Raw genomic sequence first — 20,432 nt, 5'->3', positions numbered from 1 at the left:
CAAATATACAACTCAGCTCTCTACTCACTGAAATATCACAACAAGGAGATGAACAACCGGAGCTGGTAAAAAAGAGGTGAAATCCTCAACACCACAAATAAACAGAGACAAATTGATCGCTTTTTGCCGCTCGGACGGTTGTGGATATAAAGTCTGAAGTGTCCATCAAGGGTTTGACATTCTCCCAGCTAGCATGCACAAAGAACGATCCAAATTTCCACCGGTGTGTGTATCTCGCTGGTACTTATGGTTCCACACAGAAATGCAACTACATTTTTGTAAGTATGGAAGAAACTCGTGGAATTTGTAGTTTCCCAAAGGTAGTGCACTATCTCCTTTTTCTCCCTTGCTGGAGATTTAGAACATCAAGTACGAGGATATACACAGCAAGCAGTTGCATTTCTGCGTGGAACCACAAGTAGCAGCGAGATACACACACCGGTGGAAATTTGGATCGTTCTTTCTGCATGCTAGCTGGGGGAAAGTCAAACCCTTGATGGACACTTCAGACTTTACATCCACAACCGTCTGAGTGGTAAAAAACTCTAAATTTGTCTATCCAAAAATATGTTTCAAAATATTATTTATCGGCCCCATTGCCCTACAAAGTCATTCAAGATGGGAGCTTTAATTTCTTGACAATGGAGAGTCAATATTTCCAAGTACTGAATAAATACCCAACCACTTATTGTATCTGCCCCTCCGGCCCCTCCTGCCCCTCCTGCCTTATATTCCCTGGTGCTTCATTTATGCTCATTCTGATGTCTCAACTTTTAATTTACAGGTATAATAAGCCTATACACACCTTGTGCCACCATGTGTGATGTTTACTGCTGTATTGTGTGAATGGGTGTTTGGCAAATGGCTAATGAAGGCAATTACTTAATAGTAGTATACTTGTGTATGGATCCCAAGATGATAAGTAACAAAGCTTGTCACTTAGACTTGTTTTCTTGTGTTTTTTTTTTTTTTGTTGTTTTTTTTTTAGGGGGGAGGGTTCCTGTAAACCTATAAATATATATGTGTGAAATAAGTTAGGGTAGGTTGGCCAATGAACTAGATTAGATGTTTTTGCAATGCTCATACTTAATGAGTTAGAAAAAAGTACCTGTTTTTGCCGCTAGTAAGAATTTCCATGCATCTAGAAATTTACTGTAGTTTCTTCCCAAACAACTAACTTCTGCAAAGTGTTACTTTGGACAGACACTAAATATTTCGTATTTGTTAATATTAATATTCCTTCTCATAAAACTTGCATACATCTGGTCATGTAGTGCAGGGATCTTATGACTTTTTTTGTCTTTCAGAAATGACTAGGACCCTCATCTAGCATGACAACGGTGGTGCCGTGACCTCTGTTCACCAATTCAAAGCGATGTAGAGGCATATGACGATCTCTACACTGAAGTTTCTGAAAGCAGCATTCATTTCGATCAATGACCATTAATGTGCAACCACCCTTTTTCCATAAGAAACTACTTGGGCAAAATTTAAGAGAATAGTAATGAGGTTAGATATCTGAGAGACAATAAGGGTTATGTATACATTGTTGTAAGTCCCAGAAATTGAGTATATGCATCAGACAATATGATAGACTGTGCATATGCGAGACCTGATGAAGTCGCCAGTAAAGTGATACACATGGTGTTCTCTAACCCACATGGAGCAATAGAAAAACTAACAGAGTACTTTTGAGATTTTTTTATTTATTTATTTATTTACATACTTGAACTTATGATACTGCATTACTTGTTTGTAGTGTTATAGTTGTATAAATCTATGAAATGTTTTTATCATTGCAGGTGTGGTTTGTCTTCTAACCCAAACAGGAGTTAGCATTCTGGGTTTGGCACATGTTTGTGCTTTTTCAAGTGCTTTTAAATAAATTTATTGTTTTTTCTTTATATTATATTGTGTTGTAATAACGATTTTGATACGATTGAATAGTTGCGGTCTCATATACATGGTTTTTCTTGTTGTAGAACTGATATTTTTTACATGTTGACTTGCACTCTTATTTATAAATATATATTTTTAAGTAGTGCTGGCCTTTGTTCTTGTAATCTAGACACCACATGTAGCCATGTATGCCACATCTATGAATATACCCCATTTTTACCGCTGATACCAGCATAGATGCCAGTTACAAAACAAGGGGTGGTCTCTATTGGCTATATATGCACAATGCAAAATCTGTAACTGGTTTGCCCAACCATCATCTGCCATTATCCGTACTGATGTCATCCTAAGTGATAGAGGGGCCATCAGTCCCTTTAGGCTCCAGGGCACGGGCAATCCGGGGAGTTATGCCCCTGTACATACCTAGAAACACATTTACAACAGTTTTTACAGATAAAATTAAGGGGTACATGACCTAGACTTACTTTCCATTCATGGTGCAATGCATTTATGAAATGTCCTTTAACATGTTTATAAATGCATTACAGAATTGCAATTGAAATAAAAATGTCGTACAAATAAAACTATTGATAGATGACCCATATTGAGTGGACTTAGAAAATTGTTTTTTTTTTCCCAGTTTTATTTAAAAGGTCAATATGCATTTTTATAAACTGACCAATGAACATATATTAACAGATTTATTCATTGCTATTTGCTATTACATTTTCTCAAGTACATTGCTTCTGTCAAAGGTATAGATCAAACATATGTTAAAAGCCCCCTATTGAAATATCCCTCTAATAGATATATGGTTGCTATCTCAACATATCACACCTGCAATGTTTAGATAACCACCTTCTGAGTGACCCCTGAGATGTTATGAGCATCTGCTATGCTGCGGTAAAAGACATATACCCAACAGTGATGGAAGATTATATGCAGAAGATTGACAAAGACATTCTTGAGCAATTATATCACCATCTCACTTTCCAAAAATGTCCAGTATACTTATGCTTCTTGTTTCTAACTAGGGGAGTGTGAAGGGGAAGGACAAACCAACTTAAAATATTTCAACACTTGGCATATGTGTACAGTAACCTGAAATCTGGAAATGGAGTTCCAGTTATTTAAGTGCAGCTATTATGGTGGTGGTGTTGCGGTGCGGTCAGGGACATAACAAGAAAGAGCCGGGACCTGTGCCGGGTCCCATGCTCATGCTCTCCCCCAAATCGAACCTAACAGAAAAAAAAAATAATGTACTTACCACTCCTCTTCTCATATTTGCTCGAGGCCCGTCCTGAATCCCCACAGGCTTCAACATCAAGCGATGGCACATAGAAGGTCCTGAAGCCGGGCAGAGCCAGGATATTATATACGGCACAGCACTTCTCATGTGCTGCGTTGCATACAACGTCCTGACACTGCCTGCCACCAGGGCCTTGTATGCACCGCGGCACAGACCTTTGCCGGGGCCTGATGTGGGAATTTAAGAGGATCCTGGGCGGGCCCCCTGCGAGCTTACTTCCCTCCCTGGCCTGGTCATGGTTGCAGCCCTTGTGACAGCGATCACTATGCCACTAGGTGTGTTATTTAAATTTTTAATACATTTTAACTTAAAAATCTGAATATTTTTTGCTAGTAGAAATTAGAGAATGGTGAAATCTGCACCATTGCAATCAAAATATTGTATTCAATATCTCAAGTTAGTAGGTAACTCATGTATAAAATCTATATATAATCTATAAAATCTAAAAAAACGACTTTATAAAAACTTGCCGTTTTTCGTTTCTGAAATATTTTGGCTGCAAATATCAATGTGAATGCTTGTCTATAGTTGCTATGTACAGTAAAATATGCAGGCCAAGAATTCATCTCTCTTGCAATATATTTTTCTTTCCAAATCCACGTTGAGCTACAGAGCCATATCCAACATCATTATACAGTGTTATGATCAGAGGGTGTCAACTTTTCCCCATGAGCGCGATCAGCTGCTTCAATTCAAGTTGCTGAGCTAGTGCCACTATTGCTTTGCTTGTCAATTAATTATTTTTTTCTCATTCTGACAGAACCCAATGTTTATACATTGTGCGTACCTCTTAATATATTCACTGTGATTAATTACACAAATCTGATTCGTAAGGGGAGACTCATTACTCTGTACACTTAAGGGATTTGTCCATAATATGCTCCATCCGTTCTTTCCTACCTGTCTGTTGCGTTCATCCATTATCCTCGTGATCTGAATCTTTTTTCTCCCCATAGTCCCCGTTTTTCTTTCTTCTCTCGTCCTTAAAACAATGTATTTTTCCTTCTTCTGCCCTTCTCACTTCTTTCTGTTTACAGTTCTTTCACTTTCCTATTACCCTTTTCAGTTTACTGTTCTCGACATCCGTACCTGTATTAGAAATAGACAGAATTCATAAGTAAACAGAGATGTAAATATTACCTTATATTTAAAAGTAAAAATTTTTTTAATGTATTGATTTTTTGTCAGACACTGGAGGACAATTTACACCGAGAAATAGTTAGTACAATGTGAATGATAATGAACAAGTTTTTATTTATTGTTTGGTTAGTTGATTTCAATGATCATCATCATGGCAAGTTTAATGAACTCTCTCTAAAGTCAGTTTGAAACGGCAGCAAGATGGCTGATTTTTGGGTTCTCATAAATGCCGTAATACCTAGACCTCCTGCAGTTCTACTGAACTAGACTTAGTTTGCCTTAGAACCCTACAGTGATATAACTTTAGTTCAGTAGAACAGCTGGGGGTTCAGGTGTTATTTCCGTAATACAGAAACGAAAATGCGGCTACATTATGGCAGTATGAGAGTGAACTGATTGCTCAGACATTTAACAGTACAGTGAATGTACCCCTATGTGTATAAAGGACCTCAATAACCTGCAATTAATAACTAAGCCTGTTGTGATAGACCATATGAACTAAAATTCCCTATTTTTCAGAAATGAAAAAATCTTAAGTTTGTTCCTAAAATGACCATCTTTGTAATAATTGCGTGTAGGTTTTATCTTCTGCCATAGACCCTACTAACCACCACTATTACAAAAAAATGTGGCCTTCATTACCCATTGTAATATATTTTCTAAAATGAGAAAAATTAAAAAGTTCAGTAGATTGAGGATGGTATAATTTGAGTTGAAGTCTTTATTAATTATGGCCAACAGCTATTCTTCCCGACTCCCCCACACATATGCAGTCTCAGCAGATCGTGCATGTGTTTACACTGGGGAGAGCGGAATGAGCCACTGCCAGACTCCTCTGGCAGCGGCTTATCGTCTGTGGGAACAAAGTATCAGGCATGTTGAAATCCAACATGCCCGATCCTTTTTTCGCCCGATATCTGCCATCAGGGAAAGTCCAGACACTCTTATACACATTAGATAGTTGGCCGATACCACTGAAATCGGCCGGTTCAGCTGACTTTTCTCTAACGTGTATAGGCACCTTAACTCTTCCTAGTTTCAATTCTTTCATTTAAAGAGGGAGTAACCTGACACTTGATTTTCCTATGTCTCTACCTACTATATAATGAAACCTACTTTACATAAAAATAAATAAGCCAATGTTCACAGTATATTAAAATACTGTGAATAATCACCCAATACATGCAATCCCAGTACTGAACCAAAGTAGTACCATCATTGGTCTTGCTCACTCTACACCATCTTCTTTAGACAAACATCCTTATTTTAATTTGAAAGAAAAAGAAAAGAAAGTAACAAATCTCCCTTTATAAACATGTGTTAAATTGGCCAGTTGAGTGATTTTGCAGTACTGGCAGTTTTTTATTTTGACTATGCCTTTGGTAATGCTGATTGTTCAACAAGAATAAACTTCCATCACAGAACTATCTGTAGTTTTACAAAGTGCAGAAGGTCATTTGTAGTACAGTGTATCAATTTGTTTTGTATCTGGAGTTTATAAGGTATAACACATAAAGCATACAATTATACAGTATTAATAAAAATATACTAATAAGGGTGCAAATTTGTTTATGGGACAAACACATGACTTGACTAAGAAATGTGCTGTGATTTGTTGGTCCCTTGGCACTAAAAAGGTTAAAGGTGATATATTTGGCAGAATGATACAAGACCATGAAGACCATCACTTGTGTTTACAGTGATGTCCATCCGTGCTCCTTACAGCCAAACGGATGGATCTCTCCAATACAAGACGTAACATTAAGCCGATGTCCTGGTAGTTTAATCCATTGTTTGGCTCTAATTCAAAGCTGCTGAGGTAGAAAAGCTGCTTCACACTGGGGATGAGTACTGAGACACTGAATAAAAAAAACACACAGCTCGTGTATCCTATTCACTTATTTTCCCTCTTTTGACTTAGCACTTGGTATGATAATACCGCTGCCAGACATTGCCTCTTGTACTTAGCTCATGTACTCAAAGTGGCACACTGCCTTTATGTGCAAATCAATACAGCAGTATTCCTACATGGCATCTTTCCAAAAGGCCACAGTGATTATGTATATGTATAATATATATGTATAGAATATGTGTGCATAGTATTCATACATATATAATATGTTCATCGTAAGTGTGTGAGGGTTGGACTTATCACTAAAATGTGCACAACAAAGTATATTACATTGTATCATTTCTATTTCGCGATATATACATGCACATGCTGTATATAAATAAGTAGAAAGAAAAATTATACATCAATAACTGTATATATACATGTTTATCATGCCATTACTACAGTATAATCACCAATACCATACTGGTAATACCATTCTGGGGGTCATGATCGCCTGCATGCAGGACACTTTAAGCACATGTCAACATCTAAGTCCCTTGAAGTGAGACATCGCTGCCACCTTGAAATACCCTACTTCCTAAATTCAACCGAAACTATGGAAACAACTTTCTAGTATTCCTTAGGCTATTTTTAAATAAAAAATAAAATCACATTTCCTGTGTAACCGATGACACCGAATGAATATAAAGACAATAAAAATATCTATCGACTATACAGTTAAAAAACATATAGTAAATACCATAGCAAAGTACTGATTTTAGAGGCTGGACTGCATGTAATGACTTGGATAAAACAGTCTGACTTTACAAAGCATAAAAAACAGCAGGAAATGTCACCCTATGAGATTACACTTGTTCTCCTGTTTTGACACACTTCTTACCTCAGACATTAAGTTATAGAGTAGTTCACAGGCACATGCAGGACCCAAAGGAGCTTAATAGGCTTTCTCTGTAACCGTAAGCCAATATGCTAATCCCCAGCAAAGGCATATGGAACTATTTCCCCTGCTTTCTTTCAGCTGAAGCCAATGGCACTATCCACTTAGAGCACTGTGCCTGGGTAAGCTTCTGTTCACACAGGGGTGGAAGGTCAGCCCGGACAGCTTACAGGATTGGTTAGCAAGATGAAAGCTGATTTATGGATCACGACTGTGGAACCCAGTGAGAAAGGAAAAATCACAGAGCAGCCAGGAAGGATACAATCCTCTCCCAGTACAGTAACAGAATGCTCCGTCCCTCCCACCAGCCTTATCAGGGCTACATTTTATACTTTCAAACAAAACGTTTCAAACAGCTTGTGCTAAAAGTAAATAATAGCACGGAACCGATAGCAAAAATATTCCACAAATTCTTTCAAATTACCCCATCCTTCTAAAAAACACAAAATAAAAAACCTACATGGGATTTTAGGCAATATTTTAGCCTCTAATCTCAAAACTGGTAAAGGTTCATTACAGTTGATCTACAGTTGCATTATTTTTTAAAAAAAAATTATTATTTATGGTCTTTTATGAGTTTATTAGTATATAGCCTCTTGATTTATGTTATAATATTCAGCTTTTTAACACTTACATTTGCAGTATGGTTCAAAAAACACTCGCACTAATAACAATATAAAAAAAGGTGATATATTAAAAAAAAGTAAGACTTTCCAGACTTTCAGATGCAGATTTTAGGATATGCTACACATTTGCAAATCCACAGTATGCATTATGTATAATAAATTCCGCACAAATATTTTTGTGGATTTAAATTAAATAGGGAAGTCTGTATCTGAATCTGCACGTGGATTTTACAAAGCGAATGTTGTGCGGATGTTGTTCTGTTCTGAAAGCATACTGTGTACATGTGGGGGTTGTTTTTCCATTGTTCAGTTTATATTTAATTCAGAAATATTTCCATATTTGTTCACAATTCTTAAAATATTGGATTCATTTTTCAATTTTTTGTAATCAAGATAAACTATTATTGTTACTATCATCCTCAATATTTTACAGTACACGTACCTGTCCTAACTGACTACTGCTTATTGCATGTTCTTAAATCACAAGCTTCTACATTTTTTTCAATATAAATTAGAGTAAAATTCCTTTAATCCAGGATTATGAGGACTACGGGTGTAGAACTCTGCTCAGATCCCAGACTATCAGATACTGGAATATAGACATTTTACATCACTTATTATAACCACTATTTGGCCTGACTGTAGACTTTTAGTGCTTGTCCACACGTGACGGAATTGATCCAGAAAATTTTTGCAGCATTTACGCATCAACTAGCAGAGAATTCGCTGCGGAAAATCCGCACCATTTGATGCATTTTTTTTTTACTATGGAAAATGATGCGGATTTTGCTACGTTTTTTTTGCTGTGTTTTTTTCAAGGACTGTGTGATGGTGATATTTCTTTTTCCTGTGATGCCATTTCCACCTCCTGTAAGAAATTCTGCAGCGTTTCCGCAGCAAATGACACAATACATTGAAGTTTGCTGCAGAATTTTTCTTCCTTATTGATCTCTATGGGGAAAAAACGCAGGAAATCAGTCCACTTTCCGCAGCAATAATTGACATGGTGCGGAAAAAAAATTGCACACCGCAGGTTAATTTCTGGATGGAATTTTTCTGCAGTGTCTGGATGACATTTGTTAAATCAGACCTACTTTGCTGCTACTGTATTACGCTGCATATTTTCCATCCAGAATTCCGGACGGAAAATACACAACAATTCCGTTACGTGTGCATAAGCCTTTAAAACAAATTGTGTGCTATAAAAATAGTTAAAATAACATTATTTCTAATTATTTATACAAATACTCTGTAAGCGAGGTGGAATGACTTGTTATGATGGTGTATTATGTTCATAGGGTAAATGACACTTAGAACGTGTATACATGTAGATGTCCTGAATGATGACTTAGAACAGCTCTTCATTCACTTCTCTCTGTAACTAATGTCCTACTATGTCTCTAGGTGACACTTTACAGACAAACTTCCATCCATCAGTCTATGTTCACACTCTCAGAAGGGATTTCCTGTCCTATTCACATTCATTCAGTCATTATCCCAGCCCCGAACGTTGATCAATGACAATGCCATGTTGCCAAAAGAAGCCTTATGTATTTATTTGTATCACATGGTGGCAAAATGCACCTAAGAACAAGACACAATCACGGAGATTTATCAAAACTAGTGCAAAGAAAAAGTTTGTAGCTATTAGCAACCAATCATGGTGCTCCCTCCAAAGGAGAGGGCTGAAATTGGTTGCCATGAGCAACTCCTCCACTTCTTCTTTGCACTAGTTTTGATTAACCCTCATTAGATTAATAAAATCAAGTGCAAATCAGAACAGCTGGGCTTCCCATAGCAACCAATCAGATCAGATTTGCTGTAAGCAAAATAAATGCAGCAACTTGTTTGGTCATTATGGACAATTGCACCATTTTTACTCTACACTAGTTTTTGTAAATCTCCCCCAATTACCCAACCAACGTGCTCACATCCGATGGTCTCCACTCCCAAAAAAAGTCCAAGTAGTAGTTGAAAAAACAGCATCCCTTTTCAATGAATTTCTTTTATTGCGCCCATCATGATCGTACAAAAAACAGAAGCAATGTTTTGACCCGTTACAGTGGTTGCATCTTCTTCAAGCTTGAAAAAGACCCAACCACTGTAGCGGGTTGAAAAGTTTTTTGTACGATCATGATGGGCACAATAAAAGAAATTGATTGAAAAAGGAGGCTGTTTTCTCCATAAAGTAGTTATTTATTAACCCCTTATTGACCACCAATATGCCTTCTCACGGCGGTCACTAAGGGGCCTTAGGCTAGGCCGTCGCCTTTTCACGGTGGCCCAGCCTAATTCTGCAGGGGTGTTCCGTGCAGGTTGGAGCCAGAGCTCGGCTGTCTGATGACAGCCGGGCTCCTGCTCCAATGTGTGCAATTGAAGTTTACTTAGATCGCAGCCGTTTAACCCTTTAAATGCCGCGGTCAATATCTATCTATTGACCGCAGCATTTAACTTGTTTACAGAGGGAGTGAGCTCCATCCCTCACCTATCAGCAGCCCGCAAATGCAATCGTGGACCTCCAATGGGGTGCCATGGCAGCTAGAGGCCTGATAAAAGCCCCTAGGTCTGCCCTGGGCATATGCCTATTAGGACGCTAGATTGCCTGTCAGTTTTACACTGACAGGCAATAACTGTTTGGTATACTGAGTGTACCAAAGCAAATGAATAGTATTATATATGGATAAGTCATTATCTTGTGCAGGGCAGTTTCCCCCCTTGTTTAAAGAGGACCTATCACCTTGTGAAGTAATAGACCAAAATATAAAACCTTTCTCAAATATACACTACCGTTCAAAAGTTTGGGGTCACCCAGACAATTTTGTGTTTTCCATGAAAACTCACAGTTATATTTATCAAATGAGTTGCAAAATTACTAGAAAATGGAGGCAAGCCATTGACAAGGTTAGAAATAATGTTTTTTATTTGAAATAATAATTTTCTCCTTCAAACTTTGCTTTCGTCAAAGAATGCTCCATTTGCAGCAATTACAGCATTGCAGACCTTTGGCATGCTAGCTGTTAATTTGCTGAGGTAATCGGGAGAAATTTCCCCCCATGCTTCCAGAAGCCCCTCCCACAAGTTGGATTGGCTTGATGGGCACTTCTTGCGTACCATACGGTTAAGCTTCTCCCACAACAGCTCTATGGGGTTGAGATCTGGTGACTGCGCTGGCCACTCCATTACAGATAGAATACCAGCGGTCTGCTTCTTCCCTAAATAGTTCTTGCATAATTTGGAGGTGTTTTTTGGGTCATTGTCCTGTTGTAGGATGAAATTGGCTCCAATCAAGCGCTGTCCACAGGGTATGGCATGGGTTGCAAAATGGAGTGATAGCCTTCCTTATTCAAAATCACTTTTACCTTGTACAAATCTCCAACTTTACCAGCACCAAAGCAACCCCAGACCATGACATTACCTCCACCATGCTTGACAGATAGCATCAGGCACTCTTCCAGCATCTTTTCAGTTCTTCTGCGTCTCACAAATGTTCTTCTGTGTGATCCAAACACCTCAAACTTCGATTCGTCTGTCCATAACACTTTTTTCCAATCTTCCTCTGTCCAATGTCTGTGTGCTTTTGCCCATATTAATCTTTTCCTTTTATTAGCCAGTCTCAGATATGGCATTTTCTTTGCCACTCTGCCCTGAAGGCCAGCATCCCGGATTTGCCTCTTCACTGTAGACGTTGACACTGGCGTTTTGCGGGTACTATTTAATGAAGCTGCCAGTTGAGGACCTGTGAGGCATCTATTTCTCAAACTAGAGACTCTAATGTACTTGTCTTATTGCTCAATTGTGCAGCGGGGCCTCCCACTTCTCTTTCTACTCTGGTTAGAGCCTGTTTGTGCTGTCCTCTGAAGGGAGTAGTACACACCGTTGTAGGAAATCTTCAGTTTCTTGGCAATTTCTCGCATGCAATAGCCTTCATTTCTAAGAACAAGAATAGACTGTCGAGTTTCACATGAAAGCTCTCTTTTTCTAGCCATTTGGAGAGTTTAATCGAACCCACAAATGTAATGCTCCAGATTCTCAACTAGCTCAAAGGAAGGTCAGTTTTATAGCGCCTCTAAACAGCAAAACTGTTTACAGCGGTGCTAACATAATTGCACAAGGGTTTTCAAGTGTTTTCTAATCATCCATTAGCCTTCTAACACAGTTAGCAAACATAATGTACCATTAGAACACTGGAGTGATGGTTGCTGGAAATGGGCCTCTATACACCTATGTAGATATTGCATTAAAAACCAGACGTTTGCAGCTAGAATAGTCATTTAGCACATTAACAATGTATAGAGTGTGTTTCTGATTAATTTAATGAAATCTTCATTGAAAAAAACTGTGCTTTTCTTTCAAAAATAAGGAAATTTCTAAGTGACCCTAAACTTTTGAACGGTAGTGTATATAAGTAGGACATTTTAAAATGTCCTCACTAATATGGTGATTAAAGTTCCGGCCCTTTAAGGAAGGGAGGCGACTTCTGCTGAAGTCTCCACCGGCAGCAGCGCAGTCAAGGTCTCAGGAGAGTTTGACTGCTTTGTGGAACTAGGATAGTCCACTTGGGGGGGGGGGCTGTTTGTGTGCAACAGGTAATCATGGGAAATCTCTGCCATCTTACTAGATCTAGTTATATAAGCAGCAATGTAAGGTCCTGTTCACATCACATTTGTGATGTACACTTAGCGTGTACGCCAAGAAAGCTCATATTTATAGACCTCCAATAAACCAACAGAGGTCGAAAGATTGTCCTGTCGAAGTATACCTCCGACGTAGGCTATAAACCTGAAGGGAACATTGCCTAAAATAAATTCCTGTGTATTATGGAGGAGGTTAGAAGCAGCAGCAGAGGTAAATGCTGTCACAGGTTTCTCCTCAGTGGCTGGCTCTGTTTGTATGTAGTGAGAGACTCAGATTAACCCTTTACAAGCAGCTGTCTCCTATTACTCAACTAGCAGATTAACGCCTTAGAAGCAGCTGTACCTCCTCCTCTAGCAGATTATGCCTTTAGGGCCTCTTCACATTTGCGTATTACGTATCCGTATTAATTACTTTTTTTTCATTGAAACAGTTTTGCCAATACATTTTATGCGCATGGCGTTTTTCCAATATGTGGCATGTTCTAACGGATACGTAGGAGGTACTGTTTTTAGCCGATAGTAGTCAATGGTTTTACAATGGGTTTACATGTGCATATTTGTTTAATTGTTTATCATCCATATTTTGCAACATTACAAAAACAGCAAAAAAAGTTAAAGAGGTAGTCCCACCTTTGACATTTATGAAAATGTTTCTTAGATGTGGTTCTAAGCTCTGCAATCCGCACCTAGCTCAACAATGCCGGACCCTCTATCCCTGTCCTGCCTGATGAGGCGGTCCCTAGCGGCCACATGCAGGTAAGGATTTAATCTATCCCTTAATTTCAATGGGAGTTATGTAAACAGTTAATCACAACATAGGTGCGGGTCCCAAAGCTGGGATCCACATCTATCAAAGATGCATGGTATATCCTGTGGATGTGCGCAAATGTCTAAAGTTTGAATAACCCTTTAATCCTCTAACAAAAAATTGAAAAAATATGAAACGGACAACTCAAAAAACAATACGGAACACATATTTTCTGAAAATATCTCTATTGCGCCTATATATTTGATCATTATTTTCTTATGCAAGTGTGAATGAGGGCTTTACAAGCTGCTGTCTCTTCCTCCTCTCGTACATTAACCCTTTACAAGCTGCTGCCTCTTCCTCCTCTCGCACATTAACCCTTTACATGCAGCTGTCTCCTCCTCCTCTCGCAGATTAACCATTAACAAGCAGTTGTCTCCTTCTCTAGCTGGGAAATCTTATGACTTGGCTAATATATAACAATATTTGGTATGAAGTAAAATTCAGACATTTGGCTGGAGGGAAGTCGGGGAAACGATTCTTACATTGTATTCTATTGAGCAGCAAATCGATGAAACTGCGGAATAGGCAAATTCCTTTTCTCACCCATAACCCTGGCATATACCGTGGATGGCACAATCATATTAAAAAAAAACTAGATACAATTGAGTATCCTTGCTTCTTTATTCCAAAAATAAGGTCACACCTGTCCACAGGTTGTTTGTGGTATTGCAGCTCAGTCCCAATCACTTCAATGTAGCTGAGCTGGAGTACCAGACACAACCCACGGACAGGTGTGGCACTGTTTTTGGAAGAACGCAGCCATGATTTTCCAAGCCTGGACAACCTCTTTAAAATTTACATTTAAAATATTGAAATAAAACTTCAGATTATGCCAGCGGCTTTCAACAGTCACATAATACTATTTGCTAATGGCCCGTGATAGAGTTGCCACAAACATTTTCCAATAGCTTGCCAGTAAACCCGTCAGGATTTTGGTTCTGTTGCCAATCAACCTCCTGTGTTTAAAACGTATTTGCTACCTTCCATCCCACCTCATTTGTGAAGCCATTAGCAATTATACCATTGGCAGCTCAGTCAGGGAGTAAATCAATTGTGATTTAAACCCCTTTGAACAGGCTATAAGTGAGCTATCATTTGCAATCTTCGTTCAGGCAGCAAGAGAGTGATTGAACCGTTAGCATTTTACCTTTCCTTTCATGAGCACATGGCAGTCTAAAGGTTTTACAATCATTTCTGACACTTAAAAAGGCAAAGAAGCCTTTAAAGTCAGATAATGTTAAAGCAACATTTCCTGACGACAAAAAGAGAAGTCAGGCACCTCCATGCAAGGGAAAATCTGTTATTTAATAAACTGCAACACATAGACCTGGCATGGCTTGACATCTAATTTGCTTGAAATTTGTTTCTACAATTCCCTGCGTTATTTCCTGGAATCTGGCCTGAGTCTCCCCATCCTCAGGCTGGGTTCACACGTGGCGGAATTTCACTTGAATTCCGCTGCGGACACTCCGCAGCGTTAATCCGCAGCGGAGCCGTTTCTCCATTGACTTCCACTTAAATTTAGAAGTGTTCGTTTAGACGATGCGTAAAATTCCGCTGCGGAGCATAGGCTGCGGAGCGGAATTTGGTGTCCGCAGCATGCTCTGTCTGTTGCGGAGCAGTGGCGGACTGGTTGCGGACTCAAGGCGGAGATTCTAAATTCCGCAATGAAGTCCGCAGCTGTCATGCACATGTTATGTGTGCTGCGGATGCGTCTTGCTTTTTTAACATGACATTTCTTCATTCTGGCTGGACCTATGTATTTCTAGGTCTACAGCCAGACTGAGGAAGTCAATGGGGCTCCCGGAATTATTGGAGCGTTGCTAGGAGACGTCAGTAAATAGTCACTGTCCAGGGTGCTGAAAGAGTTAAGCGATCGGCAGTAACTGTTTCTGCACCCTGGACAGTGAATACCGATCCCAATATACAGCAACCTGTAAAAAAATAGAAGTTCATACTTACCGAGAACTCCCTGCTTCTTCTCCAGTCCAGCTTCCCAGGATGACGTTTCAGTCTAAGTGACGGCTGCAGCCAATCACAGGCTGCAGCGGTCACATGGACTGCCGCGTCATCCAGGGAGGTAGGGCTGGATGCCGAAAGAGGGACGCGTCACCAAGACAACGGCCGATAAGTATGAAATTTGTTTACTTTCACTAGGGAAAGTGCTGTCCCTTCTCTCTATCCTGCACTGATAGAGAGAAGGGAAGCACTTTTTCCGCAGTCCGCAGCAGCTAGTCCGCATCAATTTACTGCACATTTTGGGCAGATCCGCAGCCGTAATCCGCAACCCGGATTAGGTGCGGCATTGATGCGGACAGTTGCGGAGGAAATCCGCCACGTGGGGGCATGCCCTCAATAACCCAAGTTTTTCTTTATATAAAACAGCTATAAAGAACATTACCCCCCTGAAGTAAGAACAAAGTCATCTGAGTGCCTGGGTTTTTGCCTTGTGTGAAGATTTGTCATATTCAATTCAGTCATTCTTATCTTGGCCTTTTAAACAATTAATAAATGCATGCTGGGTGGCACCCATGGCAGTGCCTATTTGGGTTGTCATCTCCATTTTCATGGACCATGAATGCCACATTATTCAGAATTATTATATGGTGCCACAGCCACTCTTTGTCCTTTTGCTACGCATGTGCATGTGTCAGTTTTCACTGTAGCACTGGCATTCCATTCAAGATTCATTCATTCAATCATTCAGAATGAACAGTGCTGCAATTCCTTTCTAAGGAGAGGGTTCGAACCTGTGCCACAATGCACAGGAATATGCAATTATTTATGGGAAGCATTGCTGCATCCCTGGCTGTGATCTAAAAGGGGTTACTGGATAAGCTCTTTTATAACTTAATAATAAGGCTATATTCAAACATGGGGTCGCATTGCATATAATTATCACACAATGTGATAATTAAATGTAATACACTTGTGTTCATGCTGTCGTTTATTGTGTTTTGTTTTTTGTGCTAGGTGATTCTGTGTTTCATTTGCATGGTTTTCCAATGTGCGTATCGATGCTGTCTAGGTATTAATTCATTATTGTATAAATTTTTTGAAGTGTAATATCTCCCCAAAATCACAACAAACAAGAATGCATTATGTGAATGGAAATTTATTATTTCCATTCACTGAAATGTAGCATCTAAACGCTGAATCTTTAGACCCCAAAAATGTAATAGTTCCTAGGCTTCTAAATATAAGGCCTGTTCAAACACAGCCTAAGGGCATGGCCCCACGTGGCGGTTTTCTTCTGGAACTGTCCGCATCAATGCCGCACAGAATCTGCGTTGCAGATTCTGTGGCGGATCTGCCCAAAATGTGCAGTAAATTGATGCGGACTGGCCGTTGCGTATTGAGGTGAAAGTACTTCCCTTCTCTCTATCAGTGCAGGATAGAGAGAAGGGACAGCACTTTCCCTAGTGAAAGTAAAAGAATTTCATACTTACCGGCCATTGTCTTGGTGACGCGTCCCTCTTTCGGCATCCAGCCCGACCTCCCTGGATGACGCGGCAGTCCATGTGACCGCTGCAGCCTGTGATTGGCCTGTGATTGGCTGCAGCCGTCACTTGGACTGAAACATCATCCCGGGAGGCCGGACTGGAGGAAGAAGCAGGGAGTTCTCGGTAAGTATGAACTTCTTTTTTTTTTACAGGTTGATGTATATTGTGATCGGTAGTCACTGTCCAGGGTGCTGAAACAGTTACTGCCGATCGCTTAACTCTTTCAGCACCCTGGACAGTGACTATTTACTGACGTCGCCTAGCAACGCTCCCGTAATTACGGGTGCACACACGTAGTCACCCGTAATTACGGGAGCCCCATTGACTTCCTCAGTCTGGCTGTAGACCTAGAAATACATAGGTCCAGCCAGAATGAAGAAATGTAATGTTAAAAAACCAATACGCATCCGCAGCACACATAACATGTACATGACATCTGCGGACTTCATCGTGGAATTTAGAATCTCCATTGAAGTCAATGGAGAACTTCCGCAATGAGTCCGCAACCAGTCCGCCACAGGTCCGCAACATCCATTGTATGCTGTGGACACCAAATTCCGCACCGCAGCCTATGCTCCGCAGTGGAATTTTCCGCCTCGTCTAAATGAAGCCTGCTAAAAAGAAGTGGAAGGCAATGGAGAAACGGGTCCGCTGCGGATTAACGCTGCGGAGTGTCCGCAGCGGAATTCCAGAGCAATTCCGCCACGTGGGGCTTTGCCCTAATAGTAAAAGTATGTTTAGAGGTTTTGGAATATGTAACAATTCAGTTATGCACAAAACACTTTCTGTGTAGAAGGTCATATACAGTAAACCCCATTCCTATTCAAATGCATAAACTATACAGTAAATACTATATAGTATAGCACTATGTAAAGGCCTCTTTACACGGATCAATGATCAGATAAGCAAGTGTTCATATGAACTTCTCATTCCCGATCATTGCCCAGGGCAATGATCAGCCAATGAACGAGCAAACGGACATTCATCGACTGATCTGTTAGTTTATACGGCCAATGGTCGTTAGTTGGCAGCACGTCTCCCTGTGTAAACAGGGAGACGTGCTGCTGACATGATAGAAATGTATGGGGACGAACGATTGGAGTAATGTTCCCTCGTCCGCATACATTACTGATCATTGCTCCTTGTGAAAAGAGCAAACAAGTGCCGATCATCAGGCTGTATCGTCGGTCGGCGCTCATTTTTACAGCACATATTGGGCCGTGTAAAAGGACCTTAAAGAGGCTCTGTCACCATTTTATAAGTGGCCTATCTTGTACATGATGTGATCGGCGCTGTAATGTAGATAACAGCAGTGTTTTTTATTTAGAAAAACGATCATTTTTGACGGAGTTATGACCTCTATTCACTTTACGCTAATGAGTTTCTTAATGAACAACTGGGCGTGTTTTACTTTTTGGCCAAGTGGGCGTTGTACAGCGGAGTGTATGACGCTGACCAATCACCGACCAATCAGTGTCATACACTTCTCACCATTCATTTACACTGCAGATCGCGATATAGCTATATCGCTATGTGCAGCCACATAAACACACTATAACGTTACTGCAGTGTCCTGACAATGATTATACATTACCTCCAGCCAGGACGTGATGTGTATTCATTCTCCTGACCACTTATGTTGCGTCTCTGTGAGTTACAGCACAGCACAGCGAGATCTCGCTGTGAATGACAGCTTACAGCGTAATCTCACGAGACTACGCCTGCTATGCTGTAACTCACAGAGAAGTGCAGAGAAGTGGTCAGGAGAAGGAATACACGTCACGTCCTGGCTGGAGGTAATGTATATTCATTGTCATGACACATGAGTAGCGTTATAGTGTGTTTATGTGACTGCACATAGCGATATAGATATATCGCTATCTGCAGTGTAAATGAATGGAGAGAAGTGTATGACGCTGATTGGTCGCTGATAGGTCAGCGTCACACACTCCTCTGTACGACGCCTACTTGGCCAAAAAGTAAAACACGCCCAGTTGTCCATTAAGAAACTCATTAGCATAAAGCTAATATAGGTCATAACTCCATCAAAAATTATCATTTTCTAAATAAAAAACACTGCTGTAATCTACATTACAGCGCCGATCCCATCATGTACAATATAGGCCACTTATAATGTGGTGACAGAGCCTCTGTAAGTCCCCTATGTTTTCCACTTTATCATTATGCAGGGTGCAGGGCACATCCACACTAGTATTTCTAGTGATGGCTACAAATTGATGCAAATAATGCACCATGGCAGCAGTTTGAGGAGCTAAAACTTGAAGTGTCTGGGCCCCAATGCAAAATCTTCAACAGGGCCACCCATCTACCATGAGTCATACGTAATACTGGTATCTTCTTATCAGTAGACTTTGAGCCCCCTCAAGCACCAGAGTCTGAGTGCGACTGTTTCCTCTAAAGCCCCTATTGCTATGCCCCTGTAAACAAAAAAATGCCCTTAATAAGCTTACTTTATCTAGGTCATACCTTTGTTATCTAGTGTGTTCACACGGTAAAGGAAAAAAAAAATGTAATTAAAAAAAATGTAAATGTATATATAGTTGTTGTTTTAACTAAGTTATTGAATCCAGCCGCACATATGACAAGCTTTTAAGGGTACAAATATAGATGCAAATTTTCCACATTTCAATAATCTCTGTGTTACAGAAATGTCACATTTCCCTGCCTACGTATGGACTGGTCTTATTACATTATTTCTTACAAGCCTTTGGCAAAAATTTTAAATATTTCAAATTCTACATGAAGAATTATTTATATGTATAAAGACAAATTGAAGCAAGTGAAGCACCCGGGCATAATTTGTTCAGAAATGTTTATACGATATAATAAATGTAACCAAACACCATAAAGTTGAGTATTATGGAGTAGGGACAATCTGCAACATTCTGCAAGGCAAACATAAAATCAGACTGCTCACTAAAAAAAAGAGGAACTTTCATTTCACAGACTTCTGTTCACCGTATGTTGCGGCAAGAACATAGAGCAGAAGGAAGAGTGATTTAAGCCTCAGTTAAGAAAAAAGTGAAGATGGACAGAAGCTGATCATCTGCCTAGAGATGAGTGTTTTCTAAATGTCAATATACTGTCTTTCTGTCTTCTCTGCTTTAGGAGAATCTTAACAGAATGGCAGGAAACACACACCAAGTGGTCACGGAAGGATGTGATGTCAGCAACCACGAACAATAAAAGGTGTAAAGGTGCTTCCTTCCCTAAACTGTTCCAGAAGTACAAAATGGGAACCAAAACTTGACACTTCCTTCTCTGAGCAGAGTTGTCTGAATTTTCCCTCAAGCAGCACCCTAAACACTGTGCCTACCAAGAAGGATGGAGCGTTCAACTGTAAAAAAAAAATAAGCCTCTAGTCTCTATTGTAGTGTGTGTAAAAATAAGCACAGAACTCTTAAGATGTATAAATAAAATACAAGCCCGAAATAGGAAAAAAAAAAAACAGTGACTGGCAGTATATTTTAGACTGACGGATACATAATGAAGAGCACATGTCTTAACACTCAGTTATACCGATGTCATTGTTCTTTAGGTACTTTAATAACCTTTAGCAGTAATACTAATTATAATATATTTGTGTAAACTATCTCATTTTATATTGCTTATAGGGTGTGCATAGGTATAAGTCGCACAAAGACCCCTCTGCCACATAGGACAACACCAGTATTATAAATGGCACATAGTAGGTGGG

At 39.8% G+C, this 20,432-nt stretch overlaps 1 protein-coding gene across 14 annotated transcripts in view; it reads right to left on the bottom strand.

Annotated features, from left to right (window-relative positions):
* The window catches only part of MEF2C (myocyte enhancer factor 2C), a 223,055-nt gene that overhangs the window by 101,864 nt on the left and 100,759 nt on the right, over window positions 1-20,432 (bottom strand). For 13 of the 14 annotated variants that reach the window (XM_075837415.1, XM_075837430.1, XM_075837398.1 and 10 more), the window contains exon 2: window positions 4,109-4,297. In XM_075837415.1, coding sequence (XP_075693530.1) covers window positions 4,109-4,162 — 54 coding nt within the window. In that variant the 5' untranslated portion in view covers window positions 4,163-4,297. Of the gene's footprint in view, window positions 1-4,108; window positions 4,298-7,083; window positions 7,385-20,432 lie in introns of those variants that run through there. The other variant, XM_075837405.1, reaches the window with a different exon arrangement.

The sequence above is a fragment of the Rhinoderma darwinii genome, chromosome 1 (assembly GCF_050947455.1).
Source record: "Rhinoderma darwinii isolate aRhiDar2 chromosome 1, aRhiDar2.hap1, whole genome shotgun sequence".
Taxonomy (NCBI): domain Eukaryota; kingdom Metazoa; phylum Chordata; class Amphibia; order Anura; family Rhinodermatidae; genus Rhinoderma; species Rhinoderma darwinii.
This window is presented reverse-complemented; position numbering and strand designations above follow the sequence as displayed.